Raw genomic sequence first — 14,812 nt, forward strand, 5'->3', positions numbered from 1 at the left:
TACTGTGAACAAGTTACCTAATTTCTCTGTGTCTCAGTTTTGTCATCTATAAAAGATGAGAGAATTACAGTACCAACTCCAAGGAGCTGTAAATGAGATAACCCTTGTAAAGCACTTAGCACCTTGAGGAGTACAGAAGAAGGACCCTATGCATTTACATTATTATTACTGTTAACGCTGTCCCATACAAACAACCCGGCACTGTCAGCTGAGTGAAGACTGCCCTTGGGAGAAACACTGAAGAATTTGCTGGTACTCTAAGCAGTTGATAATTATAGGGCGTATAGATGATACTCTGTCACCTAATAACACTCTTAAAATGCCGCCAAAGGCATCCTGTCAGCTCATACAGTGGGTTAAAGAACACATTCATTACAGTTACCAAACAGAGGCCAGGTAACTTATTTCCCACAGAAGCTACTGCTCCCCATCTGGGGGACTGGACAACCCACCAGCCCCAAAGAAACCTAAACTACCACCCAGCTGATGAAGAAAGTCTTTAGGAAAAAGAAGACCATATTAATAAAAGCCTAAGTAACTGAGGGTTTTTTTGTGTGTTTCAAACTATAGATAAGAAAATAATTCAAAGTAATTCTTTCTGAATGTTTTAGATATTTTAATGGCAGATAAAGCTTTGAGGGCTCATACTGACTATGACAATATCTGAAACTAAGTTTATAAAATAGTAAAATGCCAGGAGACCTATCATGAAAGAAAAGAAAAAAATACATCATGTCAACCCCTAAAAAATATGAAGACATATTCTTTAACATATACTTTATGCTACATCAAATTTAAAGAAGATTTACCTGCTTTGTAAGAAAAGATTTCCTTTCATAACAATATAATTTCATGATCCCCTAACAGTTCTATTGCCATTCTGACATTATTTAGCTGAGTGGCACGTCATTTATCTCTCAGACTCGGTTTCCTTACTAGTAAAAGGAAAGGATTGAACCAGAGAGTCCCCATGGTTGTTTTGAACTGTAAAATGCCATGTTTATATGTCTCCAAATGCAATAACAAGTCATGGTTATATATGTTAAGCAAGCAAAGGTAAAAAGAAAACCAAAAAGCATTCCAGCATAAGTTATATAAATAATTATATTAATTAGTCTTTCAAGGAATCACTTTCCTAATGAAATACTCAGAGTAACTTGAAAAGCAAGGCAAGTAAAAGTCCTACAGCTTGGTGGGCTTCCTCTGCTTTCATCAAGTCCTCGTAGACTTCTCCACCTTCATCTTCCCCATAAACACAGTCATACAGACCTTCCTCATCTTCCATGTGGGTTTCACTAAAACAAAGAATACAATATAAAGGTCATTTTCTACTATGCGGTAAGTGCAATAGCTAGAAATAACCTACTGGATTTCAGCAGAAAATCCAGAAAGGAAATAAAATTAGCGGAATTAGTGGAAAGAGTCAACAGGCTTACATTACAGGCCTGTCCCTCCTAATAAGAACAATGACAAACAACAACAGAATCCAACAATGATGGGATTGACAGCTGACATTCACTGGGCACTTACTGTGTACAAGCACATAAACGATCACTCTGCATATATTACCTCACTTAGTTCACCAGGCCCAGCTTTGCGTTATCAGGTAGGCATTATTATTCGATCCATTATCGAGATAAGGAAGTTGAGAGAACAAAAGGTTATTTGACTTGCCCAAGATAACACAGCTGGTCCATGGCAGAGACAGGATTTAGAACCGAGTCTGTCTTTCACTCTGAGTATTTCAGTCACTCTATCATACTGCCTCCCATTTTTCATCTTTTAAGGCCTCAGTTTTCATCTACATTAAAGGGTATAATACAGAGAGGACAGGGGAGCTGGGGAGGATCTAATATGTTATAGTCTTTTAAAAGCATCAGTTTCCCCAAGGTTACTATTGTCAATATCAAATGCAGTGGTTTTCAAACCAGGCTCTTTCAAGCTCACTCAGAGGGAACCCACAGGCCCTCCTTCAGCCAGATTCCACTTTTATCTGTTTTATTTGTTTGTGTTTTGTTTAAAGAAATGGTCCCAACCGCTGCAAGACATTTTTAAAAACCATTTAAAACCCTCCGCTGGTCTCCTGACAGTTGAAAACAATCCTTATTTTTAAAGTTTCCATGAGCACTTAGTGACTGATTGATGTCTTCCCTAAACTCTTCATATGAGATTTTAAACCCATCAGTTAAAGTGGAAACAGCTGACTCCAACCCACTGCATGTTCTGTTAATATTCCTTAGGTTTTTCCTTTCAGTTCAAGACCTCTATAAATATCTTTTATTAGCTAATAATCCCAAAGAATTGAGATTAATAAATTTAGATATGTTAGAAAGAAGCATTGCCATCTCTCTGAAAAAGAAATTCAACTCCTTCAATACTGTCAGCCCTTAGTTATTTCTCTCGGGCCTGTGCAGACAGAATATTATAAATTGATGTGTACAAAAATAAAAACACTGTAACTGTAAATGTCACTCTGCAACTTGGAGCATTTTTCAAAGTAGGTGCAATCACAAGGTTGTCTGTGTTTGTCATGAAGGATTATTTGGAAGCATTTGACAGGAATGAACTGTCAAACACCCAGAAGAAAGGAAGGTGCCTAAAGGGGAGAGATCTGGTGGTAACAGGAGTTTCAGAGAACTCTGCTCTGAGAAACATTCATTCTAGCCTTACTTGTCCACCCATCCAACCACCCACAGACATTTACTAAGAACCTACTGAATGCCAGACTCTTCAGTGCTAAGAGCGCATAGAGCAAGAAGATCCAAGGATTCTCCCATAGTCTAGTGTAGAGAACAGCACATAATTCTATAAGCGCAACAAAAGAGATGAGTGTAGAGCATAGGACCAGAAAAAAGAGTAAGAATAACTCTGACTAAGGAAGTCAGGGAAGGCTTCACAGAAGATAGTACATCTGAACTGGATCTTGAATGTGTTTATCAATTTACTCAGTATGTATTTCCTGAATAAATACTACATTCCAGGAGATATAGCTGCAGACTAGGCAGACATAGTTTCTGCCCTCAGGGGTGACACACACTGAATGAGAAGAGGGGAAGAGCATTCCAGACAAAGAACACCAACATGTGCAAAGGCAGAGAGGTGAGAAGAGCCTGGCGGTGTGAGGAGTGGAGTTCCATTCAGAGTGACCAGGTGAGTGCGGGGGGGCCCCCAGAGGGAAGAGTTGAAACCAAACTATGAAGGGCCTTATACTCTGTGAGTTCAGCCCTCCCTGGGCATCTGGGAATCAACAGGGGTTTTATATAGGGTTGGTCTAGAGGGGGAAGAAGACAGGCAGGGAGATCAGTAAGCCAAGAAATGAGATACTGTGGGTGAGAGATACTGAGAGCCATAACTAGGGTAAAGGCAGACGAGGAGAGAAAGAGAGACTTAGGAGACTGTGTCAGGCAGAGTCAACCAGACTTGGTGACTCAGAATTAGGGAGAGAAGAGAAAGGAGTGAAGGATGCCTCTCAGCTTTCTACTTTGGAAAACAGAGCAGGTGGTAAGTCATATTGGCAGTTCCAGAATTTCCATGCTCAGGGGCTTAGGCAGGCAATCTAACCAGACAACAGTAGGGCAGTTAAATTGGCTTGAGCACTTTCTACAACACATCAAAGGATAGGAAGGTCTGACGAGTTCATAAGGGAGCTGAGATAAGAAATGATGAAGGAACAAGTTCTAGCATCAAAGGAATCCTGTTCAGAAGGAAGACAGGCTGTGAAATTCATCTCTCTGGTACTCCTAATCCCAGCCCTGTGAAATTCATCTCTCTGGCACTCCTAATCCCAGCCCTCCGCCTCTGACCCTCTAACACCCCTACCCCCCGACAAAAACTCATCTTCCCGAATTCTTGCTTTTGACTATTTCCCAAGAGCGTAGAGGCACATAGTGTATAAATTCACACATATTTTTCTCTAAGAATTGTAGGAGTAACACACATGCATGCATGTGTGCACGTGAGTGTGCACACACACACACCACACACTCAAGATTGGGCTAGAACAGTTTAGGTTTTGTTATTCAATCCCATACTAAAGTAGCTTTTCTTACTCACGGTTTGGTCAGTAATTTCTGATTTGCATAAGATGACGCCTGTGGGGAGGAGGACTGTGATTCTTCAAACGATCAATAAATCAACAGTAATCTACATTCGTTTTCCTGTGTCCAGGCTACCTATATATGGGCATATCTGACACCCTGACCATAAAAGTAGGAAAAGCAAGGACACTGTACAGTTTAGCCATCTCACACCATCTCTATTCCTCCTATGTTTGCTTCTCTCCAACTGAGGAGAGAATGATTCTCTCTGCAGTGGGGAGCAGGCCTGTGTTTGTTCCAAGGGCTGCCCATTGGGTGAATTTACCCCCAAAAGTTAAAGTTAAGTGTATGAGCCCACAGAGATCATAACAAAGCTAAGACTAAAAATCAAGTTGTCATGGCAAACTCAAAAGCAAGCATTTGCAGGAATAACACCACATTTGGACCTTCCACCACCAGATGGAGAGTTTAAGCAGACTGCATCTCACAGAGCATGAACTGATATCTTACAGCAACTGGTTCAGGATCCCAAGTTTTCTCCAATTTAGCTAGGAATGTATCCCCGCAGGATTTATCCTGACATAACAGAACAAGATGGGGGAAGGCTATAAAAATTAGTAGGTATAAGTGACAACTGGTAGAGTTTAAAAAAGAACATCATCACAGCACTAGAAATAATATATTCTTCCTAATAGTTCAAAGAATTTGATTATATTACCAGTAATCTTACAGTCACTTTATGAAGAGTGTAGCCAATTCAATGAGACAATCAGCATCGATTGATCTTGCTTAAGATTGGAGAGTTCTTGGAGATTTTAAGACACGATAAGAAAGTATTCTTAACATACATTTAAAATGATAAGACTTCAAGGCCCATCCAGATGCCGTCTCCTCTGGGAAGAGCTGCTGACCATGCCTGTGGCTCCAGTCAGCGCTCCTCTCGTCTGTTCTTCGCCTGCAAGTTCTTAAAGGGGCAAGTCAGGGTGTTTCTGGAAGTCAACACAGTGCTTAAGAGCCTCCGCTCTGGAATAACAACTGACTGGGTTGAAATCCAAAGACTACTATTTACTAGTGATATGACTTTCGGCAAGTTTCCTAGCTGTTCATGGTTCAGTTTTTCTCCTTTGTAAATTGTGATGATAATAGTAACAATCTCATAATGTTGTGGTATTACATGAGCTAGTGCATGTAAATGTTGTCAGCACAGAAATGGGCATCCGATAAGCTCTTATGAACCAGCTAGACAGCTCAGGTCTGAGGCATAATGCCTGGCAAACAGAAGATGCTTAATGCAGCTTTGGCTTATTCGTTCAGAAGACAAATACTCATTGAGGACATACTATACATACACCAGGCACTGAAGTTCTAGGAAGATAGCCAAGAACAAGGTAAAGTCTCTGACCTCACGAACTTGACCTTCTAATGAGGAGATGGACAATAAATGAAGCAAACAGAGATTGTCTCAGGCAGTGGTAAGTGTCATGAAAACACAGAGAGAGGTAAGGGGTGATAGCAATTTTAGAAAGGGCGGTCTGGAAGGCCTCTCAGTGGAAGGACATCTGAGCAAAGACTTGAATGGTGAGGGGTCAGCCATACACGCAGAAGGAACAGTAAGTGTAAAGGTCCTAAAGCAAGACAGCACAGTGTGTTGGTGTATTAGGATGGATGAATGGATGACTTTCCATAGCGTTTGAATCTCTCTTGGAGCATAACCTATTTCTTATCACAATTCTTTGCAAACATGCCTGATCTTTGTCATTGGTTCCTTGAGGGGTGAGGATCATGTTTTATATTTATTTGTAATCTGCACAAGTCATTCAATCAGCAGAAGATAATCAACTGCAAGGACCTCTTGCTTCTCCTGACTACTAAATAATAAAGCCCAAAAAGCTTCTCTGTTCAGAATCAACACTGTCTAATGACAATCCTGAATAACTCCAGCCCACATGTATCTCGCCCTTCCCTGAACTCACAAAGCACACACTACCTGCCCTCAACTCCAGTAGTTGATTCTCTCTCTAATTGTTCCTTAATTGTCTAATTCCAGTTTCATCTACTACCACTATTGTGCCTTCGAGAAACTTCCAAATTTTACTTCACTGCAGCATGTTTCTTGACTCTTCACAGGACTTGCACAACATGGGACACACAACAGGAACTACAGGCCAGTTGAAGCACATTTGCTTGTGAAACTTTCCATCACTAGCTTGAGGTTAATTGTTACATGTCTTAATCATTAAGCCACTTTTCTCCTTCCGAGAGCTATTTTAACATCCACAGTTAAAATCCACAAAGGATGCAAAAATTGGCAGTGGTTTAATTTTGCTAAAAATGCTCAACATACTCTAATAAATCAGGAAGGCCTTTGTAGATGTCTTCATCATCAACGCTTTCTTCTGTTGGGAAGGGCCTAGGAGGGAGGGAAAAAAAAAAGAGTGAATAAGAAACAGCTAGGCTGGCATTTACCTCTCACTGAATGTGTAAGCTCGTCTGCTGCCAGAGTGGTCGGATCACTCACCATGTCTAACACAACGTCCAGGGCTTCTCCCAAAGGGCCTGCCCTGTGGCTGTGTATGGGGTTCCCCTGGGAGGCTCTGGCACCTGCTACCCCAAACCATCTGCAGCAATTATCCTGGTCACCGCAGTCATGTCAGCAATTGTGGACACGCTAATGTGCCTATCTGATCTCCCACCGGCCACACATCTGCAGGCTCACCTCAGAGCACCCGCTCAGCTCCCAGTCCAGAAAACAAGCAGCCACAGGTATGCCCTTGCCTTCCACACCATCTCTTTTCACTTATGGAATCTGACCTCACTGACAAATAATTTGGTAACAATCATCTTTGCGTGACTCAGGTCACTGGCAGAGACAAAAATTATTAGAAGGCAAAAATATCATGCTCTTTATATATGATTATTGACTCTAATGTACTTTTCCACTCAGACTTTAAGGCATTTAGGTTATATTTTTTATTTTCATTTATTGGACAAATGAGTCAACCAGACCTCAGGCAGAGTAGGGTGTTTTCTCTGTCTCCTGTTCAAAGAAAAATCATTTTAATTTACCCCCTTTTCCTAGCCATTGGCTTCCTTGTTTGCCTCATGCTACTAATGAACTTTTTTCATAACACCAACATAATGTTCTAAATTTATGTCTAACAAAATCACAGTAATTATACTAGAGTGTCAAAAGCTTTACTCTTTCTTTACACGCAGCCAGTATGTCATATGCTTCACAAAAACAAGAGATCCATCAAAACAACAGGCACTAATTACTAAAGAATTATATTTAATATATTGAAAAGCAGATTTTCACATTGGTTTATGAATTAACTTAATTACCTAAGACATTTGAGGAATGTACGTTTTTCATAAATTGTGTGAGAAATGCTGAAGTTTCAAAATCTTTTAAAAATAAATTTAGGCACATTTTATTATGCTTTTATACCAATACAAGTTCACTGTAGAAAAATTTGAAAATACAGACAAGAATAATTAAAAAGGAAAAAAACTCTTTTGATATATATCCTTTGAGAATCAAAAATATATAAATACATAAAAATAGAATCATGCTATTTCAAAATCTGCTGTTTACATATAACAACATAAAATATATACTGACATGGAAAGATAATCACATATTGAAGAGCAAACTACAAGATGTTGAATGTTTATCCAGCCTACAGACTACTTCTGTAGAAAGCTGCCAAATTCATGGCCCATTTCTGAGAAAGGGTCTGCAGGGTGTCCCCCTTGACGTCACTATGCTTTGTACCCAGGAACTGGGCTGCCCAGCCACTGCTGATCAGTCCTGTAAGATGTGCTTAAATCTTCTCCCTTAGAATTTGAATGTGATCTGGACACAGAAAAATGGAAGCAACAGAGGAGGACACACAAGGTCACAGAGACCCATAATGGCTGGAGACTGAAATAAGGAAACAAGGTAAAAAACAAAATCCATTCCATTTCCCTACAGGCTGGCGTGTGCTACTAACACTGTTTTTATTTATTTCTGATGTTACTAATAATACAACTTTCTATCTGATCTAACTTAAGTATGTAGTATTTTAAACAGGAAAAGCCCAACACAACATACACATCTACATTTCCATGCTTACTGACCGTATAATACCCATTGCATGGAGATAATTTCCATTGCATGGAGATAATTTATTTAACCAATTTACTTCCAAGTTTTTCATTTAGTATCAAACCTTCAGTACACATCCTTGTACACATATCATTTTATACTTGTCTGATTATTTCTTACACTCCTAAAATTTGTGAGTTATTGTTATGTTGTACAGGAAATAAATGTACTATAACACCTTTTAAAATATTTATTTACTTAAGCATTTGTGTTTGTCTTGATGAATCACATGTATAGAAACATTGGAGGAATTTAAAAAAAAGAACCATATCGGTGACAGTCACCAGTGAATTGAGAACAATGTTTAGCCAATGTGTCTTATTCAAATCTATGAATAAGTTCTTACATACCTGTGTTGGGTATTTATATACCAGACACTCTGCATGAATGAGATGCTTTGCAAACAGTAACCATTCAATAACTAATCATTACATTGAACTGAATGGGACACATGAACCACAGAGAAACAAGCTTACCTGATTCCTGTGGCTAACGCTATAGGTGTTCGAGAAAGCCGGGATAATGTTTCTATAACCTGAGAAAAGAGGAAAGTGTTCATTGGACATGTATTTCAGAAAAGATAAGATTTTTCTCTAAAATAGTAGTTTTACAATCTAATATTAACAATGACAGCAGAAACATAAATTTGCAGATGCCAAAGAAGTACAGAATGGGAAGAGCGGTGATTGAAAACTATAAACACCTGGGTTATAATTTTATCCCTTTCTTTATGACTCGAAGCAGATTACTAACCCGTCTGGTTTGCAGTTTCCTCATCAGTAAAACAAAGAGTTAGACTAGGTAATCCTAAAGATCTTCTATCTCTACTGCTACAGAATCTGAAAGATCCTGTAAAGCTGCACTGTCCAAAACAACAGCCACCAGCCACATCAGGCTATTTAAATTTAAGTTAATTAAAATTTCCAAAACAAAAAATTAAGTTCCTTAGTTGTACCAGCCGCATTTCAAGTGCCCACTAGCCACACGTGGCTAGTGGCTGCTGTAGTGGCCTACACAGACATCCAACACTTCCATCATCACAGAAGCTCTACTGGACAGCACTGATGCACAGCAAAGTGGTTTAGAGGGTGGGCTCTTGAGCCAGATCACATGACTTCAAATCGTGGCTTTACCATTTATTAGCCATATAACCTCGGGCAACTACTTAACTTCTCTGGGCTTCAGTTTTCTTATCTGGATACTGCCTATAATAATAATAGATTGTTAATAATCATTAGATTATTGTAAGGATTAAGAAGATAATACATGTAAAATATTTAAATGGTAGCTATTCTTTATAATTGCCAACTTTAAGAAAATTACCTTATTCTAACTCTGAGTGTTTTCAGAAAAAGAGTTTCCTACATTACCCTTGATTACCTGTATCTGTTTCAAAGATTCCTTATGAAGCTCTTCAGTAGCTAACCCTAAACACACCCTGCTATATTTTTAGCATGAGGACCTGCAATTTTGCTCTTCCCTCCCGCTTTTATACCTAAGATGATCTCTTTCAAAGACTTGGTGAGGAAATCAATGAGCTAAAACGTATTTTTCTCATGAAGCCTGTTTCTATGATAATAGATATAATTCGTCCTAACTCTCAAAACTGAACAAAATTTAAAGAGATTCTACTATAAAGTCTACTCAGAATAAGAAAAAAGTGAAAAAGGCAGAACTATCTCTGATTTGAGGTAATCTTCTAATCCCTCAGTTCAAAGATGGAAACATAAAAGCACAGTCCCCAGTACTCTGTCGAGTCTCACAGGGTATTAGCCACACACACACTTATCTCTTACCTGCTTCAGGGGGTTGTGCACTGTTGTGGTTAGAAACTCACAGCTCTGCAGTAAGAATCCCTGGATGAGCCTGGCTCACCAGTTTTCAGCTAAGCTCACCTTTACTAGCCTCTATAAAATGGGGATAACAACAACTACCTACCTGCCTCATGGAGCTACTGAAAAAATTAAATGAGATAATGCCCATCAAATGCATAACTCAATAAATGTGAACTTTTATTATTATATAAAATAAAATAGTTATTATATACAAATAAAATTTAACTGAAAGCCTTTATGCAATTTCTTCCTGTTTAACCTTGTTGAACATCTGATATGAAAGTAAGACACAACCACCTAGACAAAACCTGATATCCATTAATTTCCCATAAAAAAATATCTTCAGTGAGTCTGTAAATTTAGAAGACCACAAATGAACAAATAATAAATTTATCAAGATAAACTGATTCAAGATAAAAATAATCATTTGCTAAAATTCCGAAATTACGTATTAATGAGCGAAATGTCTAGCTTTTGGAAGATTCTGGAATAATTGTAATATTTAGACTCATGAATTAACTACATTGTTGAATTTTAGCATGAGCTTTAGCCTGATGTGGCCCTGCTGGAAAGCTACAGGGCAAAACCTGCCTCTGATTCTATTCCACACCACGGTCCCAGCAGTATCACTACTCAATAACAAGAAAAATAGCAATAGCATTGGTATCGCTATGAATTTTACTATTGCTACTATTTATTTTAAAAGAAATATACTTTATTCCTTAGGTATATTTTCTATAACAATTATTGTGTACCTACAAGACAAGAATGCATTTTCTGTTCCTTTTCCTACCAATAACCAGAACTATTCACAACCATCTCCCCGCAAGACTATAATTTGATGTTTTCATAGAATTGTCCACCAGAGGGAGCCAGACGATAATATATTATTCCACTCCTGCATTGAATGAGTCATTTTTAAAACACAAACGTTTCTGAAAACCAACAAGCTGAAACCAACTCTTATTATCTATTTAAAAGGATTATTTATTACTATTCAGTAATAGAAAAATAACAAAGATACAAATTCAGTAGAGGAGGAGGATGGAAGGATAAAATGTAACATGTCTTGAAACGAATCTCTCTGAGGACTATCACTCAGTTTTGCCTCTATCATATTATACAAGTCCATCCATTAACTCTAAGTTTAGCCAAAGCAAATAAAGACTGTTTAGTCAATGTCGTGTTTTTAGAACAGTGTGTATTCTATAAAGGTGGAGTCTATCCGGATCTGGAATAGACAAGTTTACAAATTAATGCCAGATTCTCAAGTCCTCTTTGTGGAGACTGAACTGCCGTTAAAAACATCCATTCAAGAATATTTACAAAAGAAAATATCCCCAAGGATAGTAAGAAGACAATTTTCCCTGAAATGTATTAATTTCTAAGTTGTTACCTCAAAATAATATGAAATTATGGATATTAACTCCAGAAATGGGGATAACTAGTCAGAATACTTGCAAGTTAACAAGACAACGACCAACTCCTAAATCCATATCATGGATTTTCTTTCTTTACCTACGTCCATCCCTTGTTTGATAAGAAGAGTGGTATTTGTAAAGAAATGAAAATAATTCCAGTAAGAGTTACTATGGGAGGAAGGTGGGAGAGGTGGGCAGGCCTTCTGTATGCCTGCTTTAGAAGGGGGATTAGATTCTAGAACCTATGAACGACCATTGAAAACAATTAAGAAGGAAGACAGCAGGGACAAAACGGCTGATTTTTAGATCACTCAGCAAAGTGAAGGGCAGCTCAGGGGAGGAGGACATGGGGCACAGAGACCCTGTAAGGGGTTGTTCTCAATTGTCCAGGTGAGAAGAGAGAAGTCTGAACTAAGCAGCAGGAGAGAGAGAGAAGAGGTGGAATGTGAGAAGTATTCAGGAACAGCGGCTGAGGCACTGTGGACGGAAGAACCCAGCACCAGCTGGGCAACCTGTTAAGGCATGGAGGTTGCCAGCTCCCATGCTGCCTACTCGAAGCCTCTGGGATGCTCCTGAGCAGGCAGCTCTCCTTCTCTCGGATCCCCCTACATGGCTGACCGTGCACACCCTGAACTCAGCAAGGCCATTCCCTCCTCCAGAGCCTTCTCTGCCCATCTGCCACCTCCAGTCTGGGTTGTTTGTGTCCCGATAAGACCCTGGACACAACTCTGCCCTAGCATCTATCACCTTATTTAAAAATTTATTTGATGTTTAAAATATTTCAAGAGGACTCATGTTTATTTTGTCAAATTGAAATAATACAGTAATACATAAAAGTTGTGCCCCCTACAGACATCTCTCCCATCTTCTGCCTAAAGGAGACCAGAGCTAAGAATCTGGGGTGCCTCTTGCAGAATTTTTTTTTTTCCTTTTCTTTCTGATTATTATTTTAGGCAATGTGTTCCTATTATACAGATTTTTCTACAACACGCTTTTGTCATTTAACAATATATCACAGATAGCTGTGCCAACACATATGCATCTATTTTATTCATTTTAATGTCGTATAATGTTCCAGTGTATTATGTATATCACAATGATTTAACCATTCTCCTGCCAATGAGCCTTTTCAACATTTTGCTGCTAGAACAATGCTGCAAGTAGCATCCTTGCCAAATATCTTTTCAATTGCGTGCAGGAATTTCTACAGGAAAGATTCTTAGATGGGATGACTAGGTCAAAAGGTATGACCATTGCTCTTCAAAAATTCTGCATGAATTTATACACCCCTGAAGAGTGTATAAGAACATAACAAAGCATTCTAATGATCTGCCTATTTGTCTGTCTTTCACACCCAACAATGGAAAATCCCTTTAGGGCAGGGAAGTCAAATTGCTTCTTCACTGTTCTATTTCCATCACCTAGCTCACAGCCAGGCTCATAACAACCACCTAACATGAAAATATTTGTTGCTCAAACAAATGAATGACTAATACTTACCGTGCAAACTTGTTGTGAGGATTAGAGACAATATGTGTAAAGATATGTGTAAAGAGCTTAACCTCGCACAAGTGGGGAATGAATGAATAATTGAAGAAGGAGCCCATTATAAAAATTAAATACTAAGTACGAGAAAGAATTGCCCATCTCCTCAAATTTAGAGACAACATACATAGTGGCAACCTCTCCCATCAAATTTTTTCCCCCTAATGATGATTTTTATTTAGTTTGAGCTCTTTATTTTTACCATCCCCATTAGTCAGTTTAAAAACCATGAAATAAAATAGTTTTCAAAAACAGAATGGCAACATTGTACACTAATAAAGCTACCCATTTTAACTACTCTCTTCATGAGACTTTTTGGCCAATTCTCACTCTGCTTATGTAGCACACTAGTGTTGCTGATATGTAATTTGTAATTAAAACAAGTCATCCATGCAGAAGCAGTATGTTATGGCTACTTCTAAGGCCCCAAGTTAAGGAAGCCATGGCCATGGAGAATAACTGGAGGGAGCCATGGGCTGCCAAAAAGTGCTAGCTAATTATGGATTCATCTCCTTGAGTTCTCTATTCTGAAGTTTTACCTCTTAACCTTCTCCCTGACCCAACGGAAAGGCTATTATTAAGATTCTTGAACAGGGAGCTAGATTCAATACTGGCTCTGGGGAAGTGAGCCTTACAGGGAGGTGCGCTCTGCAAGGGCAATCAGGTGGCTGCAGGCTTGAGCCCCAAGCGCAAGACAAGCTTAGCAGTTCAACAGGGGTCTGCAGCACTGCAGCACCATAGCATGAAGTTACCATTCAGCAGCTGAAACTAGGGGCACGGGTGCTACACCATGGTTCCTGCAGGCTCAAAGCAACTGCCCTGTGGGGTCGTGGAAGAAAAACCTAGGCCCCAGAGGCCATAATTGGAAGCCTGGGCCTGGGAGTGCTGGGGTGAGTAATGCAGACAGAAGGATAGGCCTGGAGACTAGATCAGGTGCAACCCAGAGGCAGCCCAGAGAGCCGGTATTACCCAGGCACGCCAGACACCAGAGTCTCTGACAATCAGGCCTAATTCTAAACCCGACCAGATGGTGAGTTTCAGGCTAACAACATATTTCACCTTAACTCTCCCAGGAAATCAACAGAACTTATTATCTTAATTTTCTTTGCAATTCTAATTTCACACAGTAAATTACTCCATTAGGACACACTGCAGCTTAGTGTCATTTCTAGCAACACGTTTTAGATCTTTCCTAAAACACCTGGTTGTTGCTTTGAATACTGTAGGATGCTGTTGAAAAACATCCCTAGCACCTCCTCTATGGGCAAAGCAAAGCAGTACAGTCAGATCAGATGAACAAAACATTTCTGTATCAATAAGATTATGAACCATGGGAAATGAATTTGCACTGTTCAAAAGACTAAAGTATCTATATGGGTTAAATGAGTCCTAATTACAGTGCAGGCCTTGATAATGATCATAATAAGTACAAGAATTATTCTATACTTATTATTTTTGAGATTTCCAAAGTCAAGTTCTACAGAGAAAAAGAACCTCCCTTTAGGAAAGTCATATACTGGACTGGTTAGGAGTGCAAGCTTAAGACTCAGATTTTCTGGGCTCAAATCCCAGCTCCACTTCTCACTAGCTGGGTGACATGGAGTTAAATATATGCTCTGTGCCTTAGTTCACTCATCTAGATATATCTATATCTATAAAAACACATATAGAAGTTCCTGTCCTTCTACTGCTATTTCCTAATGCCATCGTTGTCATCACCATTGGTAAAGCAAGATTTGGTCCTTGCAAAGCACTTCAGAAAATAAAAGATGACGTCTACCTCAAGTTATCACAGGATATAAAAGAAAGCTTTCCACTGGCTGT

General features: G+C 39.1%; 1 protein-coding gene across 1 annotated transcript in view; it reads right to left on the minus strand.

Annotated features, from left to right (window-relative positions):
- VAV3 (vav guanine nucleotide exchange factor 3) overlaps positions 1–14,812 on the minus strand; it is a 352,245-nt gene that overhangs the window by 178,818 nt on the left and 158,615 nt on the right. Inside the window, exons 3-5 of the mRNA XM_058538664.1 lie at positions 8,664–8,722; positions 6,382–6,447; positions 1,187–1,295 (exon numbers count right to left, since the gene is read on the minus strand). Of these exons, the coding sequence (XP_058394647.1) occupies positions 1,187–1,295; positions 6,382–6,447; positions 8,664–8,722 (234 nt within the window). The remainder of the gene's footprint in view (positions 1–1,186; positions 1,296–6,381; positions 6,448–8,663; positions 8,723–14,812) is intronic.

This window comes from Diceros bicornis, chromosome 4, assembly GCF_020826845.1.
Source record: "Diceros bicornis minor isolate mBicDic1 chromosome 4, mDicBic1.mat.cur, whole genome shotgun sequence".
NCBI lineage: Eukaryota > Metazoa > Chordata > Mammalia > Perissodactyla > Rhinocerotidae > Diceros > Diceros bicornis.